We start from the raw sequence: 21214 nt of genomic DNA on the forward strand, positions 1-21214 counted from the left end.
TCCCCCAAGATTGTGAGTCCATCAATCTTTTATTCAAATTCAAAATCAGGTTCCTTGTTTGTTGGATCAGCTAGGACTGAACCTAGGGCCTAATGAAGACATGATCATTTATGAAGATTGTGGCTACATTAAAACAACAAGAATAAATAACTGACAAGCACAGGGTCAGTGTTTACATATTCTGGATTAGCGAACATAATGTAAACATTGGATTGAACACATGCCAGATGTCACATGCTAGTTCTGGTTTTTGTCTCAGGGAAATTGTGATGTGATCTAGTACTGTTGGATGTTACTACCATTGCCATAAATAGAGCACTTTTTGGCTTGCTTTCCTCCTCACCCAACTCAGGAAGATACACACACAATCAACTGGCAGCCCTGATTGGATTCCAGAGGGAGATTAGAGTTTTCTCTGAGGATCTGGTGAGCAGCGTGGAATAGGCAAGTGACTTAAGACCTGAGGAGACTGAGGAGACTTAGGAGACTATGGCTGAGAATCTCTACAGGCTAAGATCTTAGGGTTGCTCCTATGGCCCTTTCTCTTTGCACCAATTCTGTGGGTACACCTTGGTTCTCTGAGGACCTCTGGGAGATGAAATTCGAAAAGAATTGCCTAAGAATGGAAACAGCAGGTTTACATTGTGGCTAAAAGATGATGAAACATCCCTATTCCACCACTTTGTAATGCTGTGTGGGAATAATCTTGGGGGGATAGAGGTGCCTATGAAAGGTCAGATAAAGGTATATACAACAGCTGAATAGTGGGCAGAACAAGAGGCTCATAAGAGACCATCCCTAATTTCTTCAGCTGTAATGTGATGGCAGGAGAATTGTATTTTCAGATTTGCAACATTGATATCAGCCTTACCACATATGCTCAGACAGGGAACATAACGGATAAGCTAATTCTGCATTGTTGTAAAGCTACATCTACACAATCTTGCATTGGATTCTTCAGCCCAGACAGTTTTCCTCTAGTTTTCAAAATTCCTTTGTGAAGAAAGTTGTTGAGAAGTAGTTAGGCAGCAACTAGACAGTGGAGTGGATTATCTGGACTTGTTTCAGTTGGATTTTAGGCCAGGGTACATCACTGAAACTGAATTGGTCACCTTTGTTGATGACCAGGATAGGGATGATACATCATCCTTGTGTTACTTGATTTCTAAGTTGCATTTACCTATTTTACCTGCTTATTTGAAAGTTGCATGATTTAGCAGGTGCAATTACCAATGCTAGTGTTACTCATAAAGTTCTTTCTGGCATAGGGGCTGTTTATTTGAAGATGGCTCATCTTGTTTTCGTCTGTTCAGTATGTTCAATAGAGTATATATCCTCTGGGTTCCTTCAATTATATGTTGCCACTGATGCAGAGATTGGTTGCTTCTGGTTCGGACCAGTTTGGGGAAGCTGGTAGGGGTAATTGGTGTGGGTCACCGAACCGGTAGTGATGGCTGGCTGGCCATGCTCCCAATCAGCTTGCTCTTCACCACATGCATCCACACAACTGCCTTCCCCTGCCTACACACAGGTAAGCATCATTCATGCTAGCCTTGCCCCCCCCTCCCCACCGGCCAGCGTCTCCCAAAGCAGCCTGGCAAGCTTCGCATGCTGGAGAGGGTGGTGGCAGGAGGAGAGAGCGGTGGGCTCAGCTTCAGCCCAGAGGAACTGCGGGGAGCCTCCCATGTGTTGCATTCCCCTCCCCATTAGCTGCAACTGGGCCCTACCTGGTCAGCTGGGCATCTGGCTGGGAAAGCAGCAAGTTAATGGCCAGGATTGGCCTGGCCTCTAATGCTCCATTCAGCAGGGGTGAATGGAGTAAGGGAAGCAAGCCCCGGGCCAGCATCCCTTCCTCCTTCCTCTGAGAGCCATGAAACAAAATGGGAATGCCTGGTAGCAGAGGCTCCACATGGAAGGTGAGGGTGCAGCAGCAGGGACTCGTCGACACCTGCCCTCTCACTTACCACTTTCCTGGGAAGGGCCTCGAGAGCTTCACTGAGCTATTTCAGAGCTGCGTGGAAGCTTCCCTGCTGAGAAACCTGACCTGCAACTCCCACCAAGTTCAGCTTGGGTCTACTGGGACATTTAGGCATTGACCTTGCCTGCCGGACAGCCTTTCCGGGAGCATTGCAGTTCAGACTCGCCTCACCTGATTCCCTTCTGAGGTTAGGAAGCAACACTTTGCCCCCTGGATGCCGCAGAATCCAAGGCTGGGGCGCTTTGTGCAGGCTTGGTGGCAGGAAGACCCCCAGCACATGTTCCTTCAAGCGTGAGTCCCTTCAAGCAGGGCCCAAACTGACCACATGGCAGGCGGACATCTTCCGATCACCTCCCATCACAGGGATCTGCCAATTCCCATTGCAGGTGCCCAGGGCAGCGTCGACCTCCACTTCCCCCTGCCTCCAACCCCATGCAACCTCCCTGCCACCCCACTGACCTGGGATGGTCCCGGATCTGCTGGGTGGACACTGCTTCACGGCCCGTTGTCAGCTGCAGTTGGCCAATCAATGGCCCTGCTTTCTCCTGGTGCCCCTTCCTGGCTGGGAGACCCCCCAGGGCAGCCCTGTCACTTTGGCTGCATCCAGGCAGCAGCCCGCGCACCACTGCCATGTGACTGCTCTGGCCAGGTTGGAGGGGCAGGTGAGAAGGGGAGGGGGCACCTGGTGGGTGGGGGCGCAGCTTCCCTTTCAGCATGTGGAGCCGTGCTCAGCCCTTTCCCAGCTGCCCGGCCGCTGATTTATAAACAAAAATTAACCATCTTCTCTTAAACTTTCCATTTCAATGATAATTTTTCTAAAACTTCTTAAGTTTACATACCAAGAAGTTTAAGCATCCTTTTAAATAAAAATGCATTATGGGCTGCTTCAGCCATGCCCAATAATGCATAAAGGAGCTCAACCCCTTCCTCAAAAACAGAATATTTATCTGTCTGTCTGGTATGCTACATATATGAAGGCATCCTGAATCTCAACATCATTTAGATCCAAATGCATCCCAGATTACAGAAACATGCACAGATTTAAGCAGCAGACCAAAATTCAATATGTGCTACTATTTTTGTATAGACATCACTTGTGTGTGAAGTCATTGTGGACTTCAGTACTTTAGTGCATGTGTATGCACATACATTATTAATTTTATTTTAGAAAGTTGCTTTTCTTGAAGTTCAAAAATATTAATTGACCCACATTAGTTATAGCTTTCTCAAAAGAATCTGTGCGCATGCCCGTACACAGCTACACACACATACCATTAAAACCTAACTCAATAATCACATTGTCAGAATTAGTTTAAGAAAAAAGGGGCAGAATATGGTTTGTTTTTCTCATTTTCTCTCTCTCTTTCTCTCTCCATCCTCCATTTCTCTCTCTCCATGTATGCATAGATAGATGATAGATAGATAGACAGACAGACAGACAGACAGACAGACAGACAGACAGACAGACAAATAAATATATTTTAACAAGTGGAATTTGATCTTGGTCTAGCATTTCCCTGTCTGGAATAGCCAGCAATTGTGTGGAATGTACTAAGCTGAGCTGGTATCAATTTTAGTCTAGTGGCTTTATCAGACCAAGATTATCCCACAGACAAAACCCGATGCTATGTGCAAGGAGCACAGTTCATACGATCAAGAAACTGCTTATAAAAGTTGAAGTTGCTGCGACAGAAACCTTTGATTTTTCATGCCAGTATATAAATCAGAGATACATTTGCCACCAGTCAGAACTGCGCCAGGATTGAGTTCAGTTGTTCCTTGATGCAATTTCTTCCTCTATAGTTTACACTCTAATTAATCTTCAACCTCAGTCAGATCCATAATGGTTCTCTCACTGGGCCCTAGGCTTCTTTAGTGCCTGCTGCTTCATTCCAAATTCTACACACATTACTCCTCAGCTAGTGTAAGTCATTAGCAGTAGGGGTATGACCAGTCACTCTGTGCGGTCCCAGTAAAAAATAAAATAAAATAAAAATGAACGCATCAGTTGGAAGAAAGAAATCAATTTATAATCCTAGCAGTTTAAACAGAATAAAGTATTCAACTTCCTCTAGAACAAGACAGTTTTGGGACTATGACTGAAACAAAACAGTGTCATATAAGAGCGCATATTTCATGCTACAAAAGTTTTCAAAATTTTGATATTATCCAAATTTTCTTGTGTTTCTTCTTGTCAGTTTTTTTGTTGATTCCTGAAACATATAAAATTACATTTTCAGCAAGGAGGGAATAATTATGTGTTGAGCTCAATAGTTCTAGGCATGATTTGAAACATTCATGATGTTTAGCAAAGTTTAATACATTGAATCTCTAACTCTTCATTCTTTTCATTTTAAGTCTATGACTATGTAAACATTTTTTAAAACAAAAAATACCATTTTATACCCAGATACTTTTTGCAATGTGTTCTCCAGTGAAGAACAATAGAGACCTGAGAATTTTCCACAATTCAATATTATTTGCTTGCTCTTGGTAAAGTTATTTCTGCAATCATAGTTTCATACATAGATTATTTTATGATCTATGCTAATTTAGTGTTCTTTGAAAAGTATCTATCTATTCATAGGAGTACTTTTGATTTGTGCATTGAAAGTCTTTAAGGTTTAAGGTTATATGTTAGTGGCTTGTAATAGATGTAATAGATACAAACATCTGTTTGATTAACATATAGTGTAGCTTTACATTCTTCAGTTTTGCATAGCTATGATGAATTTTGATTTGCTTACCAAATCCATTTTGCATCTATTTTCACAGAATATAGAGCTGTCCATGTTATGTATTTCTGATTCAGTTGCCTTTGGTGATACTTTGGGGCTGTATTGCAGGAATAAAATTATTGCTTCTTCATCAAAATCACAACAGTCTGTGTCTATGGCATAATTCCTCCTATTCCCCATCAAAAAAATAGCCCAAATCTTGTGAAATTCCCATGTTCTTTTATGTGCTTGCCCCTAAAACTTCAAGCTCCTATGTGGACAGGTCAAGATTTGAAAGACAATTCATGTGAGACTGACAAGATCTAATACATTTTCAATTTTTTTTTGTTTAGGTACTAAATAAGCTTCAATTTGATGTATGCTTTTTCTCCGATTTTTCACTAAATGTAGTGTCTTTTGACTATGAGTTACATAGTGTGTAATTATTGTAAATAAATAAATATATGAATAATTTTAGAAATTCTTATTGGATAATCCGGGATGATGCAATCTACCATTTTGATATTCAGGAGAATTTATTTTATATAAATCAAGAAAAGTCACTAAGTTTTGAAAAGACCAAGTTAAACAAGTTTGACACAAAGCATTCATAGTAGATGCTAGGATTAGTTACTGTTCTTGTGTGATTTTGGCTTAACATTATTGCTATCAGGATTTATTCAGACTGTTTGAATTTGAAAGCCAGCAAGCAAAGATATGTTTTTAGATAAGCTATCTTTTAAGAACTATTAGACAAGTCATAACAAAAGAAGCATTTTCAAATACTAACTCTTAATCCAGGCATGTTTGCAGGGTATAGATTAAAAAAAGTCAAGGGTCACACATCAGCAATAGATGCAGCTTTCATTACATTGACAGGTCCCCTCCTCCTCCTCCTCCTCCTCCTCCTCCTCCTCCTCCTCCTCCAAATACATCTTAATTTCTTTAGCATATCCATGTACTCCACTACCTCAAGTACATATATTTAATGGTTCATATGTTACATCTTTTTCTTCCCCGGTTACTCTAGTGGACTTGAGACTGGTCATTTCCTGGTGGGAGGAGTGGCTGATATCTATGCACTCTTTTTATAATTGCATGTTACCATAGTTCTTCTACACTTTAATATGTCAAGTTCTACATTTGGAGTATTCGTTTAATTTGAACAATGTTATAGAATAATGGCAAAATATTTATGGTGCTCTGTATTCTCTTTGCTGTGCAGAGTTATGCATGTGAATAAAATGTTTACACTTCAAAATGATTTGTTTTTAAACAGAATTATTAAAAAAATCATCTAATCATGTTGGTCAGATCTGTACATTTGAAGAATGGATTGGGGGGGGAGGTTCCTGTATCCTAAATGAAGAATCATTGTGTTGATCTTACTTTTCTCAGTCAGTAGTCTGGCTTTGCTGAGTGTGTGTAGCTACAAATTTGAAAAAATAAATTAATGATGCCATCTGTCTTTCTTTTAATAACACTCATCTGTTCAAAATAAGTTAATACATAATTCTGCCTGGCAATCTTTTGTACTTTATAGCAAGTGTCTATGCCATCGTTGACAGCCTCAAAACTTCACAATGTTTTAAAGAAATGTGAGATTTCAGCTTTCTCACATGAGAATTTCTGACATTTTGAGACTCTTAAACTAATTCCCATGAGATTTTAGTGATATTTGAAGACTGGGGCATCTCATCAGACACCTGCAGATGAGGCACTGCCAAACCCTGCTTAGCATTTAATGTGTGGTTGTAGATTGGTGCCAGAATTACTGGTGTGAAAACCTTACATAAATGTTTGTTATATATGCATGATAGTATTTTCAATTATTATTAGATTATAAGACTTCCTTCAACTTTTCCTACTTTTTTTTTTAAATAGATAATGCTCTTAAGTGATCCTGAGATTGAAAGTAGCATCCTCATCAGTAATGATGAAGGAGCTACCTATCAAAAATATAGACTCAGCTTCTACATCCAGAGTCTGCTCTTCCATCCTAAGCAAGAAGACTGGATTCTAGCATACAGCATTGACCAAAAGGTACGTGCCTTTCTCCTTTTTCCTTGGACACATATCCAAACTCCATTTCAAATGCAATACCAAAGAGCAGTTTAACATTACACATACTGCTAGGAACAACTATTATGTTATTCCCATATATACCTCCTCAGGGCTTGGACTTTCAGACTTTTTCATTAAGCATTATTATTCAGGCATGATAAATCAATATACCCGATTTATTTTTCTTTCCTGTGGACAAGTAGCCTGCTTATGCTGTGAGGCCCATTTACTCTTGCTTCATTCCTCTCTCCCTTTGCACAAAAGAAGAAAAGCTAACTGGACTATAGTTGTTTATTTTGATGTCAAAATACAGGATGCTGATTTGTGGCACCCAACCAAGTCAGGTTTCATAAGACAATAACAAATTATCTTGTATATATTTTCAACACAACATCAAACAGAAATAGAAAAAAAAATATGCTCATATTTTCACATGGAACAACCGCAGCATCAACTGTTTAGCTTATGATAAGGATGAAAAAATGATTTTAATGCAAGTGGCAAGGCACACACAGCGTTTTGTATTATCATTTTGGCAAATCAGTAGTCTGTCCTAAAAGGATGGACAGTTATGATCCTAGCTTTAAATATTCCCAGGAAGGCAACCTGGTCATTTACTGCAACCGCAGGTTATTTTTCTCTTTGAACTATGCAGACCCCACCTCTACATAATTGCCCAATTTGGATTTATGCTATTAGAATGTATACTGCTCTTAATCATTGCAGTTTGGAGAAGATGAAACCTACAGTCTTGTTGGTTGCTCTACTTTTGGAAATCACTTGCTTTGATGTGAATTAGGTTGTCCAGAAGTATTGACACTACAGTACAGTTTACATTGTATCCCTCTCCTATAAAGTATTCTTTGACACAAAGACATTAATAATTTTATTGGAGAAAGCACTATGCTTACATACTCAGGGTGTGCCTAAGAGATCATTCTGAGAAACAGTCATAAAAGGTTATTAGAATTAAAAAGTATAATGCCATTTATCTGATAATTTTTCATAAGGTGTTCTATCTAATGCCTTCTATAGTCTTTTAAATCTATTAACAATATAGTTAAGCAGTAAAGATTCATATTGGAAGAGTGAGCTAATAAAAGCCATTAAGATTATGAAGCACATTATAGCCAATTTTCCCTTCAAGCATCTATCAGGGAAATAAATAGAAATATTAATTTTCCAAATTCGCACATTTTATGGGTCTGTGCATCCATATAGTTCTAAAACTCATGATATCATAACTGGATGAATGGTGCATCAGAGGACAACAATTTTGAACCAAGATACTTCATATGAACTAACTAACAGAATATGTCCAGAAACCAGAACCCATAACTTCCAAGGGAATTAAATTTGGGAAATTTGTGGCTGCTTCAAGTACTAGCAGCTGTTGCTGTGGTCATATAATCTTCATTTCAAATGTTCTATGAAACTTTCCCAGCCAGTCCCACAATCTTTCACTCCATCCGTCCTTCACCCAGAAGCAGCCATTTACATGTGTGCTGTAAATGGAAAGGAAAGGGGAAAGAAGAGAGAAAGAAATAGGAAAGAAAAAACTCCCTTGTACTCTTCCTGTCCATTGCCATTCTCCTCCACACATTTTCCAGACTCGCCAATCAGCCCACTCTCCTTCCTCAACTTGTGTCACCTTGTGGCTTCTCCACCCAGGAAGCACCTTTTGCACACCTTTCTTCATCCATGCTGCCTCCAATGCCATCCCCAATTGGTATGGCACCTATCATACAGCCTTGCAACATCCATTCATTCTTCTTGACTTATGTCACACACACACACACACACACACACACACACACACACACACACACACACCAGCATATTCTACCCAACCTATACCCCTCGGTGTCAACGTTCCAAGTATCATGCAGAATTAAATCAGAGTCCAAGGCAAAGCTTTCCTTAAAGTTCCAATTTAATAAGTCAGACATGTTGGTACATCTGTGGAAATCCCAATTCTGGAAGTTAACTGGGATTCCCACCCAGTTGAAAGTTCATGATCTTGTCCCCCCCACCCACTAATCCATCATATGCTCCAATCTTCTTCTTCCACGCTGTCATCTCCACCCCACTGGTTCCAGTCAGTTGCCAAGCTACGGAGACAAAGAATAACCTTGAGCTTCTAGAAAGGAATGTTTTATTTTGAAAACAATACATTCTACCTATTGCTATCCCACCCATAATGAATATGCATACTAAAGATGAAGCTAGAAGAGAGAGTATGGCAGGCCAAAGATTCTTAAAGGAACTGCTGCAGGCCTGACAGGCGGCTTCTCTTCAAAAGGGAAATCGTTTCTGGAAAAGAGAATTAAATTAGAAGTTACCATAACACCAATAACCACCTCTGCCTCCCCCGGGGGGACCCTTTGGCTTATCAGGGAACTTATCATGGAATTGTTTCACTAATTTATCCCCTTTTAGATCCCAACTTTTCACCCACGTAGCTTCAGACAAAGAGTACCCCTTCCAATGCACTAAATATTGTAAGCGACCTCTATGCAGCCTGGAATCTAAGATTTTTTTTCACCTCATAATGTGTTTCCCCTTCTACCACTACAGGATGTGGGGGAGCTTGGGTGGATGGTCTTATGCTAGACCCTATTACTGGTTTCAACAAGCTACAATGAAATACTGGGTAAATTTTCCCTAGAATTCTGGGTAGACTGAGTCGAACTGTAACTGAGTTAATTATCTTTTCTATTGGGAAAGGACCTAGAAATTTTGGACCCAATTTCTTACTAGGCATCCTTAATCTTATGTATTTGGTAGATACAAAAACTTTGTCCCCCACCCGGAAGAGGGGGTTGGAGGGAGCGATGTTTATCAGCTTGCTTCTTGTAGGCTTCTGCCGCATCTGCTAGAGCCTTATTCGTATTTTCCCATCCCTTCTTTAGTGTGTCCATCCATTCATTCAGAGACATGGAAGAGGGAGGTTCTTTAGGCAGCTCAGGCATGGGAACGAATTCCATGCCACTGGTAATCTGGAAAGGAGTTAATCCGGTACTGCTGTGGATTGCATTGTTGTATGCCACTTTGGCGAAGGGTAGCAAGTCTGACCAGTTGTCTTGCTGATAGTCCACATAACACCAGATGTATTGCCACCATCGCATTGACCCTCTCCACTACGTCATTTGTGCTGGGATGAAATGCTGAGCTGAGTCCCTGTGTGGACCCAATCGATCTGAGGAACTCTCTCCAGAACTTGGCAGTGAACTGAACTATGTGATCTGAAATGATCCTTTTTGGCACCTCGTGCAGGCAATAAATGTGTTTCACAAACATTTTCGCTAATTTCTTTGCAGATGGCAGCCCTGAGCAAGCGATGAAATGTGCTTGCTTGGAAAACAAATCAATAACTGTCCAGATTACTCTATTACCGTTGCTGGCTGGAAGCTCGGCGATGAAGTCCATTGTGATCTCTTCCCATGGTCAGCTAGGGTTGGCCACTCGTTGTAGTAGTCTGGGGGGCTTTCCTGGCTGGATTTTCATTGTAGTGCAAGTAGCACAGCTTTTTACATAATCTTCCACCTCCAATTTCATCAAAAATTTTGGCCAACCAAAATTGACGCCTGGAGAGGTGGAGCATTTTTAGGAATCCAAAGTGGCCTCTCCGCTGTAGAACTTGCAGCCTCATCCCTGCAGGGACTTACAGTTTGGACCCCTTCCAGGCTAAGCCATCATTCACCGTTAGGATGTCCTTGTTGTTGTTGAACCACGGGTCTGTCCGGAGTGCTGATTTCAGCTCGGTCGTCAGCTTATCTTGGCTTTGAGTGTGACTTAAGCTGCCTTTTGGTGAGAGGGAGATATGATGGGGTGGATAACTTCTTCCTTCTTACTGTCATATTGCGGTTTTCTCGACAGAGCATCTGCTAACAAGTTCTTTCCTGCGGGATGTCTTTAATTTTGAATTTAAACCCTTGGAAGTATTGTGCCCAGTGAACTTGTTTGGGGGATAACCTCCGATGTGCTAGGAGAGCTTCGAGGTTTTTTTTAATCAGTCCAGACCTCGAACGGTATATCCCCCTCTTCTAGGAGATGTCTCCAGGTGAGCATGCTCCACCTGATCGCGAATGCCTCTTTCTCCCAAATGGCCCACCTTCATTCAGTAGTGGTGAGTTTCTTGGAGATGTAACCACATGGCAAGAGGTGGCCTTCTTTACTCTTTTGCAGTAGTACCGCGGCTATCGCTACATCACTGGCATCCATCTGGATTATGAATAGTCGCTCTGGGTCGGGGTGTTGCAATATGGGCTCTTGGGCAAAGAGCCATTTTAATTACTCAAAGACTTTTTGACAGTCCATTGTCCACTTTAGTGGCTGGTTTGCTTTTGGCTTTGTTGGGGAAGGGCACGTCTTTAATAGCTCAGTCAATGGTTGGGCAATTTCAGCGAAAGTCGGAATGAACTGTCTATAAAAATTTGCAAATCCAAGGAAGCTTTGTAGTTGTTTGGAGTACTTGGAGGTTTCCAATCTAACACTGCTTTCACTTTTCCTGGATCCATTTCTACCCCTTCGTTGGAGATACAATACCCAAGGTAATCTAGCTAAGTCTTGTGGAACTCACACTTCAACAATTTTGCGTATAGTTTGGCAGCTAGAAATTTTTTCAGGACTTGCCGTACCAGTTTCACGTGTTCTTCCAGGGTCTCAGAGAAGATCAAGATGTCATCTAAATAAACGAGTACTCCGCATTACAGATGGTCATGTAGCACTTCATTTATGTACTACGTGAAGACTGCAGGTGCTCCTTGTAGTCCAAAAGGCATGACTTTGTACTGGAAGCTGCCCAGGGGAGTGTTAAAAGCGGTCTTCCACTCATCCCCTTTTCGGATTTGTATGCAGTAATATGCCTCTCTCAAGTCCAGCTTGGTGAAGATCTTACCTTTAGCCAAGTGGTTCAACATATCTTTCATGAGGGGGAGGGGATAGATGTTCTTTACGCATACCACATTCATTGAGCCCATCCATGACCCAGGAAGAAAGCCCACCCTGGGGTCGCTTGATTCATGGGCTCGGAGCCACCCCTTCTCAGTTGGGGGGAGGTGACTGATGTTGGCTTTACTCCAGCAGTAAGGGGTTGGTTTGATTCGCTGGTCGCTGTGTGGAAAGAGCCAAGATCTCCACTGCACTGCATAGCAATTTGTCTGCTAGGAAAGGAGAGTGTGGGCTGTGCCAGGTTCCACTTAGGTGGTCCTAAGGGGGCGAGGAGGTTGATTCCACTCACGTTTAGCCATCTGAATTGGTCTGGGAGCCCCATCAGAGAATGGCTGCAGGAGGGTGGCTGGGATCTCCATTGCTCAGACCTTCTGGCCATGATCCAGTCATCTGTTGGAGCTTCCCTGGTGCCCCCTCTCCTTCTAGCAGGCATTCCTTAGAAGTCATTAATCCTGAGGCTTCATCTCGCAGGTCTAATTCCGTCTGTGAGGGAAGTCTGGGGGTTGGTTCCTTTCATCGAGCTCCCAGCCAGAATTCCTTTTCTCTAGCTTCTGCAGCTTCAACTATATTTTTAGAAGGCACATAGATAGTATCGACAAATACAAGCGATCCATTATCTTTGGCATACTCTGCTGCATTCTTTTCTTCCTCCATCTTCACTGAAATTTCGTACTGCCCAGGGTTGGGTCAGAACTGGGATTCAGTACCCCTATAAAAGTAATTTTAAAGGGAGAATTGGGATAATGCCATTGTTCCAAGTATCATGCAGAATTAAATCAAAGTCCAAGGCAAAGCTTTCCTTAAAGTTCCAATTTAATAAGTGAGACATGTTGGTACATCTGTGGAAATCCCAATTCTGGAAGTTACCTAGGATTCCCACCCAGTTGAAAGTTCATGATCTTGTCGTCGTCGTCCCCCCCACTAATCCATCATATGCTCCAATCTTCTTCTTCCACCCCGCTGGTTCCAGTCAGTTGCCAAGGTGCAGAGACAAAGAATAACCTTGAGCTTCTAGAAAGGATTTTTTTATTTTGAAAACAACACATTCTACCCATTGCTATCCCCCCCCCTTTTTTAAACAAAATTTTATTGGTTTTTTTATATTTTACAAAGGGAAAAGGTAAGGGAAAAGTTACAAATTTTGGCAACTGTGAAATACGGTAGGCGTACCCCCCTCCAAACTCATAGTATACATTTGCATAAAATTCAATATTAAGTAATAACATATAGTCAGTGTGGTAAATTCAATTGGTAATTTCAATCAGTTTATATCAGGTGACTTTTCTTACTCATTTGTGTGATCTGAGCTTTCTTGTCGCCCCATCTCCCCCCGCTGGCAGAGCTCCGGCCCCTCCCGTGTCTTGTATGTCTGTTGAGGAGTCATCTGGTTTTTCTAGGAGTAGTTTATTTTTCTCCATAAAGGCCTGCACCTCTATGGGTGTATTAATCCTAACTCTTGTCTCCTCCCAGAATATTAACATACATTCAGGCATCAACCATCTAAACCACACCCCCTTCTGGTATAATTTATTCGCCAATTGTGAATAATGTTTTCTTTTTCCCCTCACTTTCTTGGGGATCTGTTTCAAGATGGTTATCTCCTTATCTTTGTATGTCAAGACTTGCCCCCTTTGTGCATTCAGAATTTCATCTCTTGTACTTTTCCTAAGAAATTTAATGTGTACCCTGGGAACATTGTGTGTTCTAGCATAAGCTGAGTTCACTCTATAAGCTAGGTCTATTTCCCACCCCATCTGTTGTTTCTCCTTCTGGATATACTCAGCCAAAATGTTTGTCATAATGTCCCTTATATTTTCATCATCTGTCTCCATCACGTTTTGGAATCTAAGATAAAAAGACATTCTCTCAAACTCTATTTTCATTTGTTGGGTGTCAAGTTCTTTGTTTCCCTTCTGCACACCCTCTATTCCCCCCCCTCATCTCAGCCGCCCCATCCTCCAAAAGATCCAGGCTCTGTGAGTTCTTATTAATTTTATCCTGGTTCTCTTTAATTTCTTCTTTCATCTCCTTCAGTTGTCTCTTTATTTACTCTTGTCCCTGTAGAATTTGTTGAAACATTTGATGAAACTCCAGGTCCGTAGATTTAGGTTGCTTTAAAGCTGTTAACGTTGATTGTGTGCTAGGACTGGAGGTTGCAGATGTTGGGGCAGAGGCAGCAAAGCCTGACTTTCCAGGAGGTGGTCTTTTAGATGCCATTGTTTATGGAATAAAGAGTCCAGTCAGTATAGAGAAGGATCCGTCAGAAGAGTAGAACAGCCAAGAGAGTCCAGGAGACAAAGGGTCCAGGCAGAGGGGAATTTTCAATCACCCTGGCAGATGAGCAAAAGTTTTTCACTCCAAGGAGTTCAAAGGCAAACAGTCAACAAGAGAGTTATCCAAGTAGCACGGAGACAAAGACCGGAAGCCTGAAGTTTGGAAGGTGGAGTCAAGTTTCACATTTCATAAAGACAACGGAAGTGTGCCATCTTGCCCTGCCAGCTTCGGGTTTCGAGGCAACAAATAAAGTTTTCAAAGTTCAAAATTCCCAAAGCTTCCAGATCTCATTATTTTATAAGTTTAAATCCGAAAATCCACTTAGTTAGGGTGTGGCATCTTTGGTTTGGCTCTCCCCCTCCTCCTTCCCTTGGGGCTGAGAGCACACTTGTTTCCAGCCGCTTGTCCGAGGGGGGGGGAAATCCCCCTCCCCTCCAGCCACACCTCTCCAAGTCAAACCGAAAACAAAGTTTGCACAACTGAAAAGTTTGTAAGTTGGTAATGGGGATGAAGGAAGTCTACGCCTCACCGTTCCACCGCTGCATCCTTCAGTTTTCTTTTTCTCCGGACAGCCTCTCAGCGAAGACACCGGAGCGTCTCCCCTTCGTGCTCCTCGGTGCCTGGAGCAAAGCGGGGGCCCCCGCCAGCCGCCGCCGATCCACGGGTCCCCCCGCCGCGCCGCTCCTCCGGCAGAATGCCTCTGCGGGGCGTCCTGTGCCCCCCAAGGGGTGGGGAGCCCACCGGGGATGTGCGGGGCGAGCAGTCCCTGCCCGTCGCCGTCAGCCGCCGGAACCGGAAGTCGCTATCCCCCCTTAATGAATATGCATACTAAAGATGAAGCTAGAAGAGAGAGTGTGGCAGGCCAAAGATTCTTAAAGAAACCATTGCAGGCCTGACACTCGGCACCTTTCCTGAACTATGATGTCCATCTACATGCCCTCACTGACCTGTGTGGTAATCTCTAGTCCAAAAACTCCTAACCCATACAACATCTTTCAAACATTATTTTGTTCCTCCCTCAATTGGCATCAGCCACTTGCCTGTTGGCCTTGGACTTGCAATTTCCTGTTAGCTTCTCCATTGACTTTTTCCCTGCAAGCTTCCCACAAAGTAAATGGGGAAACTGTCATATAGTCACAAGAGGGAGGGAAGAGTCTAAATATGTGAAGAAGGAAAGAAGGAAGGAAGGAAGGAAGGAAGGAAAACAGTGAAGAAAGGTGTTAGCGTTCTAAATACCATGTATGAAATCATGAGACCAAGGCAGAATCATTCTTAAAGTTCCCTTTTAATCATACAGGCAAGTTAGCACGTCTATGGAATTCCAACTCTAATGTTCTTCTTGGAATTCCACCCAGTTGAAAATTCATGATCTATCCCCACACCCACAAATCCATCACATGTTCCAATCATCATCTTCCACACTGGCATCTACACCCCTCTGCTTCCGGTCAGGTGTCGAGGTGCGGAGACAAAAGATGACCTTGGCTTCTATAAAAGAATGACAACAATACATTCCACAATCCTACTCCTTTCTATTCCCCCCTCCCAACTACTACACTAATGAAACAGCATAGGAAATTAATAAAAAGTGTGGCAGGCCAAAGATCCTAAAAAGAGCATAACTACAGGCCTGACAGGCGGCCTCTCTTCAGAAGAAAAACGTTTCCTGTAAAGAGAATAACATAAAAGTTAACATAGCAAAATTAACCACCTCTTCTCCACCCAGGGGAACCCTTTGACTTATCGGGAAACTTCTCATTGAAATACTTTACTAACTTCTCCACTTTTTGGTTCCCACTTTTCACCCAAGTAGCTTCAGACCAAGAGTAACCCTTCCAACACACTAAGTACTGTAAACGACCCCTATTCAGCCTGGAGTCTACAATTTTTTCCACCTCAGATTGTGTTTCCCCTTCTATCACTACAGGAGGAGAGTGAGCTTGGGTGGATGCTCTTCTGTTAGACCCAATTACTGGTTTCAACAAGCTACAATGAAATTCTGGGTCAAATTTCCCTAGACTTCTGGGTAGACTGAGTTGAACTGTAACTGGATTAACTATCTTCACTATTGGCAATGGACCTAGAAATTTTGGACCCAATTCCTTGCTAGGCATTCCTAATCTTATGTATTTGGTAGACACCAAAACCTCATCCCCCCAAAGGAAGGGGTTTTGGTGTGAGCGATGTTGATCAGCTTGCTTCTTGTAGGCTTATGCCGCAACTGCTAGAGCCTTCTTCGTATTCTCCCATCCTTTCTTTAGCATGTCCATCTATTCACTCAAAGACATGAAGGAAGGAGGTTCTCTAGGCAACTCAGGCATGGCAACAAATTCCATGCCACTGGTAATCTGGAAACCCGCTAATCCTGTGCTGCTGTGGACGGCATCATTGTATGCCACTTCGGCGAAAGGTAGCAAGTCCGACCAGTTGTCTTGTTGATAGTCCACAAAACATGGGATGTATTGTTCCACCACCGCATTGGCTCTCTCTGCTGCGCAATTCATGCTGGGATGAACCTCTAAGCTTAGTTCTTGTGTGGACCCAATGGATCTCAGGACCTCTCTCCAGAACTTGGCTGTGAACTGGACTCCGCGGTCTGAAATGATCCTCTTGGGTACTCCGTGAAGGCAATAAATGTGTTTCACAAACATTTTCACTAATTCGTTTGCGGATGGCAATCCTGAGCAAGCAATGAATTGTGCCTGCTTAGAAACCAAATAAATAACAGTCCAAATTATTCTGTTCCCACTGCTGTCTGGGAGTTCCACGAAGAAGTCCATAGTGACCTCTTCCCATGGTCGGTTAGGGCTCTCTGCTGCAGGTGCTGTAGGTTCTAGGCTCTTGGATTCAATCATCCACGGCTGGCCCTTTTCTCCTCCGAGGCCTCCCCCTTGGTAGGACTCTTCGTCACCTGAAGTTGGGGATCCTCTTCCAGAGGTCGTTTGGGCATTTCCCCCTCCGAGGCCTCCCCCTTGGTAGGACTCTTCGTCACCTTTAGTTGGGGATCCTCCTCCGGAGATTGTTTGCCCTTTTCCTCCTCCGAGGCCTCTCCTTTGGTAGGACATTTCGTCACCTTAAGTTGGGGATCCTCTTCCAGAGGTTGTTGTCCCAGATGACTCTTCTGTGGTGGCATCTGGGGCCCTCTCTTTACCGCCGTGGTGGTTGGTGCACACATTTGTGGCATTGGGGCTGGAGCCAAGCACTCTGACGCTCTGTGGCCAGGTTGACAGCAATGGTGGCATTTTATTGGCCCCCACGAGGAATGGAACCTAGTTACATCTCTAAACTTACGAACCGTTTCATCACATTGGCTTGTTCTCCAACTTGCAGCTTCCCCCTTGGTAAACCCTTCTTCCATGTTGGAGATTGCTTCTCTGTAGGAAGGTGGGGTAAGAACCTTTTGGGGCCTTGCAGGTGCACCTTGTCCCGCTTCCCATCCTGCAGGCCTCTCTTTGGTAATCCCTTCTTCCATGTTGGAGATTTCTTCTCTGTAGGAAGGTGGGGTAAGAACCTTTTGGGGCCTTGCAGGTGCACATTTTCCCGCCATCCATCCCGCAGGTCTCCCTTTGGTAATACCTTCTTCCATGGAGATTTCTTCTCTGTAGGAAGGTGGGGTAAGAACCTTTTGGGGCCTTGCAGGGGAGACTGGAACCGGTGGGGAGGTCAATCCCTCGGTTGGCCACTGCCCAGTTTTCTGCCATGGTGCCATCTGCTGAGGGAGGACAGGTGCCCACTGGCATTCCTCCCATCCATGACCTGGGGTTAAGATCCATCCCGGGGTTGCCTGCTTCACAGGTTGCAGCTCAACCAATGATGGCTGGCTAGGGGGGGTTATGTGCCAAGGATCCTCCTGCTGGCTTGGAGGAGTTATGGGCCAAGTAGGTGGCCTCCGCTGGCTTGGAGGATTTTCCCATGCTGATGGCAAAGGAGGTGGCCAGTGGCATCTCATCCATCCATACTCTTGGATGAAAACCCAATCTGGTTTTGCTTCATTTACTGGTTGCAGCCCAATTTGTGGTGGCTGGCAAGTGAAAGATGCTGGCCAAATCCCTTCTTGCTGCCTGGGTTGAAATTCCCATTTTGAAAGGGAATCTGTCTCTCACTCAGTTGCTGGGTAATAAGTCATTTCATTTATTGCTGTCTGGAAGGAGTCAAAACCTCCATTCCAGGTTTTTTTCCAAGCCTTGCTTCCAAGCTGGGGGGAAGGAGGGGGAGCATGCACTCACATTTAGTTGTCTGAGATGGTAAGCCCATCAGAGATGACTGCATGGGGATGGCTTGAATCTCCATTCCTTTCATCTTCTAACCTGGTGTAGAAAAAGTCTTTTCCAGCCCCCTCCGTCCTCTTGCCAGATGCAATAAATCTCGAGACAGCATTCACTTTGCCTTTTGAAGCTTCGGCTCTCAGCTTCTTATCACCAAAAGATTTTGCCAGCGTGGAAGATGAAGATTGGACCATGTGATGAATTATGGGGTGTGGGGTTAGATGATGAACTTTTAACTGGGTGAACTCACAGGATGTACGTTAGAGTTGAAATTTCACAGCATAATGCCAAAATGTCTGTCTTATTAAATTGGAGTTTTAAGGATAACTTTGCCTTGGACAATGATTTAATTCTGCATGATATTTGGAATGCTGACATTATTTCAACTCTAACGTACATCCTCGACACCTGGCCAGAAGAAGAGGGGTGTAAATGTCAGTGTTCCAAATATCATGCAGAATTAAATCATTGTCCAAGGCAAAGTTATCCTTAAAACTCTAATTTAATAAGACAGACATTTTGGCATTATGCTGTGAAATTTCAACTCTAACGTACATCCTGTGAGTTCACCCAGTTAAAAGTTCATCATTTAACCCCACACCCCATAATTCATCACATGGTCCAATCTTCATCTTCCACGCTGGCATGTACACCCCTCTTCTTCCGGCCAGGTGTCGAGGTGCGGAGACAAAATACGACCTTGAGCTTCTAAGAAAATCCATAACAATACATTCCACAATCCTACTCCTTTCTATTCCCCCCTCCCAACTACTACTCCCCCTCCCAACTACTACAACTTTCTATTCCCCCCTCCCAACTACTACACTAATGAAACATCATAGAAAATTATAAGAAAGTGTGGCAGGCCAAAGATCCTAAAAAGAATATAACTACAGGCCTGACAGCTTTCTCATTATTTCTTCGCTGATATTTTACGCTGTCCCGGTTAGCATTGGGAATTCAGCACCCCCCATCACCAGCCCCTCCCCCCTGCGAGGGGGGGTGCTAGTGAATTATTTTAAAGAGAGAGTTGGAATAATGTTAGGCTTTCTAAATACCATGTATGAAATCATGAGACCAAGGCAGAATCATCCTTAAAGTTCCCTTTTAATCATACAGGCAAGTTAGCACATCTATGGAATTCCAACTCTAATGTTCTTCTTGGAATTCCACCCAGTTGAAAGTTCATGATCTATCCCCACACCCACAAATCCATCACATGTTCCAATCATGATCTTCCACGCTGGCATCTACACCCCTCTGCTTCCGGTCGGGTGTCGAGGTGCGGAGACAAAAGATGACCTTGGCTTCTATAAAAGAATGACAACAATACATTCCACAATCCTACTCCTTTCTATTCCCCCCTCCCAACTACTACACTAATGAAACAGCATAGGAAATTAATAAAAAGTGTGGCAGGCCAAAGATCCTAAAAAGAACATAACTACAGGCCTGACAAAAGGAGGGAGAGAGGAAAGACAAGAAAGAAGGATAGGAGGAAGGAAGGGAGAGAAGGAAAGAAGGATTGATTTCTGATGCTCACTACTAGCTTCCTACAAGGAAAAACAATGAGGAAGTTGGCAAGACACTGGAGGTCATTCCCACTGCCATTGCTTTGTTTGCTTACCCATCATCATTCTGTGTTTCTCTGTTTAGGTAAGGAAATACTTCTGAAACTAGTAACTCATAGAATTACAAGACTGAGCACAAGGAGGAGAGAAGATCATTTTTTTTCTTATATGTTATTTATGAACATTTGATTCCTGTGATAGGATTGGGCTGTGAACCATTTAATGTCTTCATACTAATGGCCTATAGATTTACAAGAGAAAAAGTTTTAAAAAGTTTTGACATGAATGTTTTTTTTCTAGACATAGTCATTTGAAATAACAAGGCATCTTAATAATTTCATAACCTTCTTTCATCTTTATTCTGTCTGGAGAGCAGATATAAGGAAATTGCGAGCAGGCTCAGGAAATAGAGAATACGACATATAAATGATAGATTCTAAAGTTATTCTTTAAGTGAATCTATGTCTGCAAAATGTATATTGAATTTTTGTCCAGAAATGATTTTTCCCTAGCTCTTGGTGAATAAAGCCCATTAATGCTCATTTAGGAAAAGATACTGATTTTTCTGCTGCCCTGTACCACAATCACATAAAATGTTTCATATATTACCTACATGATTGAATTAATTTGTAAACATCGTATTATATCATGCATAGGTACATCAGAGTACATTGCTAATTATCTAATCATGTAATGATGGTATTTTCAGATATATAACCATGTTAAATGGCTTTATCCTGCTAGGGCAAATGTCAAAACTTTATTGCAATACAGGTTTAAAGATCTAGCGTACCATTTGATGTTGCTGGATGGTTTGATGTTGTTTTTAAGCTAGAAAGAAAAAAGAAAAAAATCAATTGTGGTTATGCTTATACAAAGCAACTATAAGAATTGGATTTGATATGTGATGCACCTGTCAAGGTGTTCCCTTTGGGATATGTTGACTCTGGGTTGAAATGCCTTGCTAAATCTCTTTTATATGGTTCAAATACTTCACTCAAAATTCTGCTGAAGAAACAAAATATTAAGAGATAGAGATTCCCCCCCTTCACTTGATGATGATAGATGAAGACACTCAAGAGGTTTCACATGTGGTCTTATTGATTTAGAGTTTGACATGTCCCCAACTTAATGAATAACATAGAAGCCAAACTCCTTGCTTTTTCCTGACTTGTGTTGTTTATTAAATTTTGAAGATGCTGGACTCCCAAACAGCTCTAGATGATTTACAATATTTAATCTTTGAAAGGAATAATGGTAGTAGCATTTAGTACTAGGTATTGTCAAGAGTATATAATCACAGCAGATTGGAAAAGATTAATTTGGACATGCTACCTTGCAAGATAGTCCAAATAGAAAGTATACCCAATCATACTTTATTGTACACTAACA

General features: G+C 42.5%; 1 protein-coding gene across 1 annotated transcript in view; it reads left to right on the plus strand.

Moving 5' to 3' along the window:
* SORCS3 (sortilin related VPS10 domain containing receptor 3) overlaps window positions 1–21214 on the plus strand; it is a 541760-nt gene that overhangs the window by 292320 nt on the left and 228226 nt on the right. The window contains exon 4 of the mRNA XM_081954063.1: window positions 6580–6738. Within this exon, the coding sequence (XP_081810189.1) occupies window positions 6580–6738 (159 nt within the window). The remainder of the gene's footprint in view (window positions 1–6579; window positions 6739–21214) is intronic.

This window comes from Natrix helvetica (genome assembly GCF_964273705.1).
Source record: "Natrix helvetica genome assembly, chromosome: 5".
Classification (NCBI taxonomy): Eukaryota; Metazoa; Chordata; class Lepidosauria; order Squamata; family Natricidae; genus Natrix; species Natrix helvetica.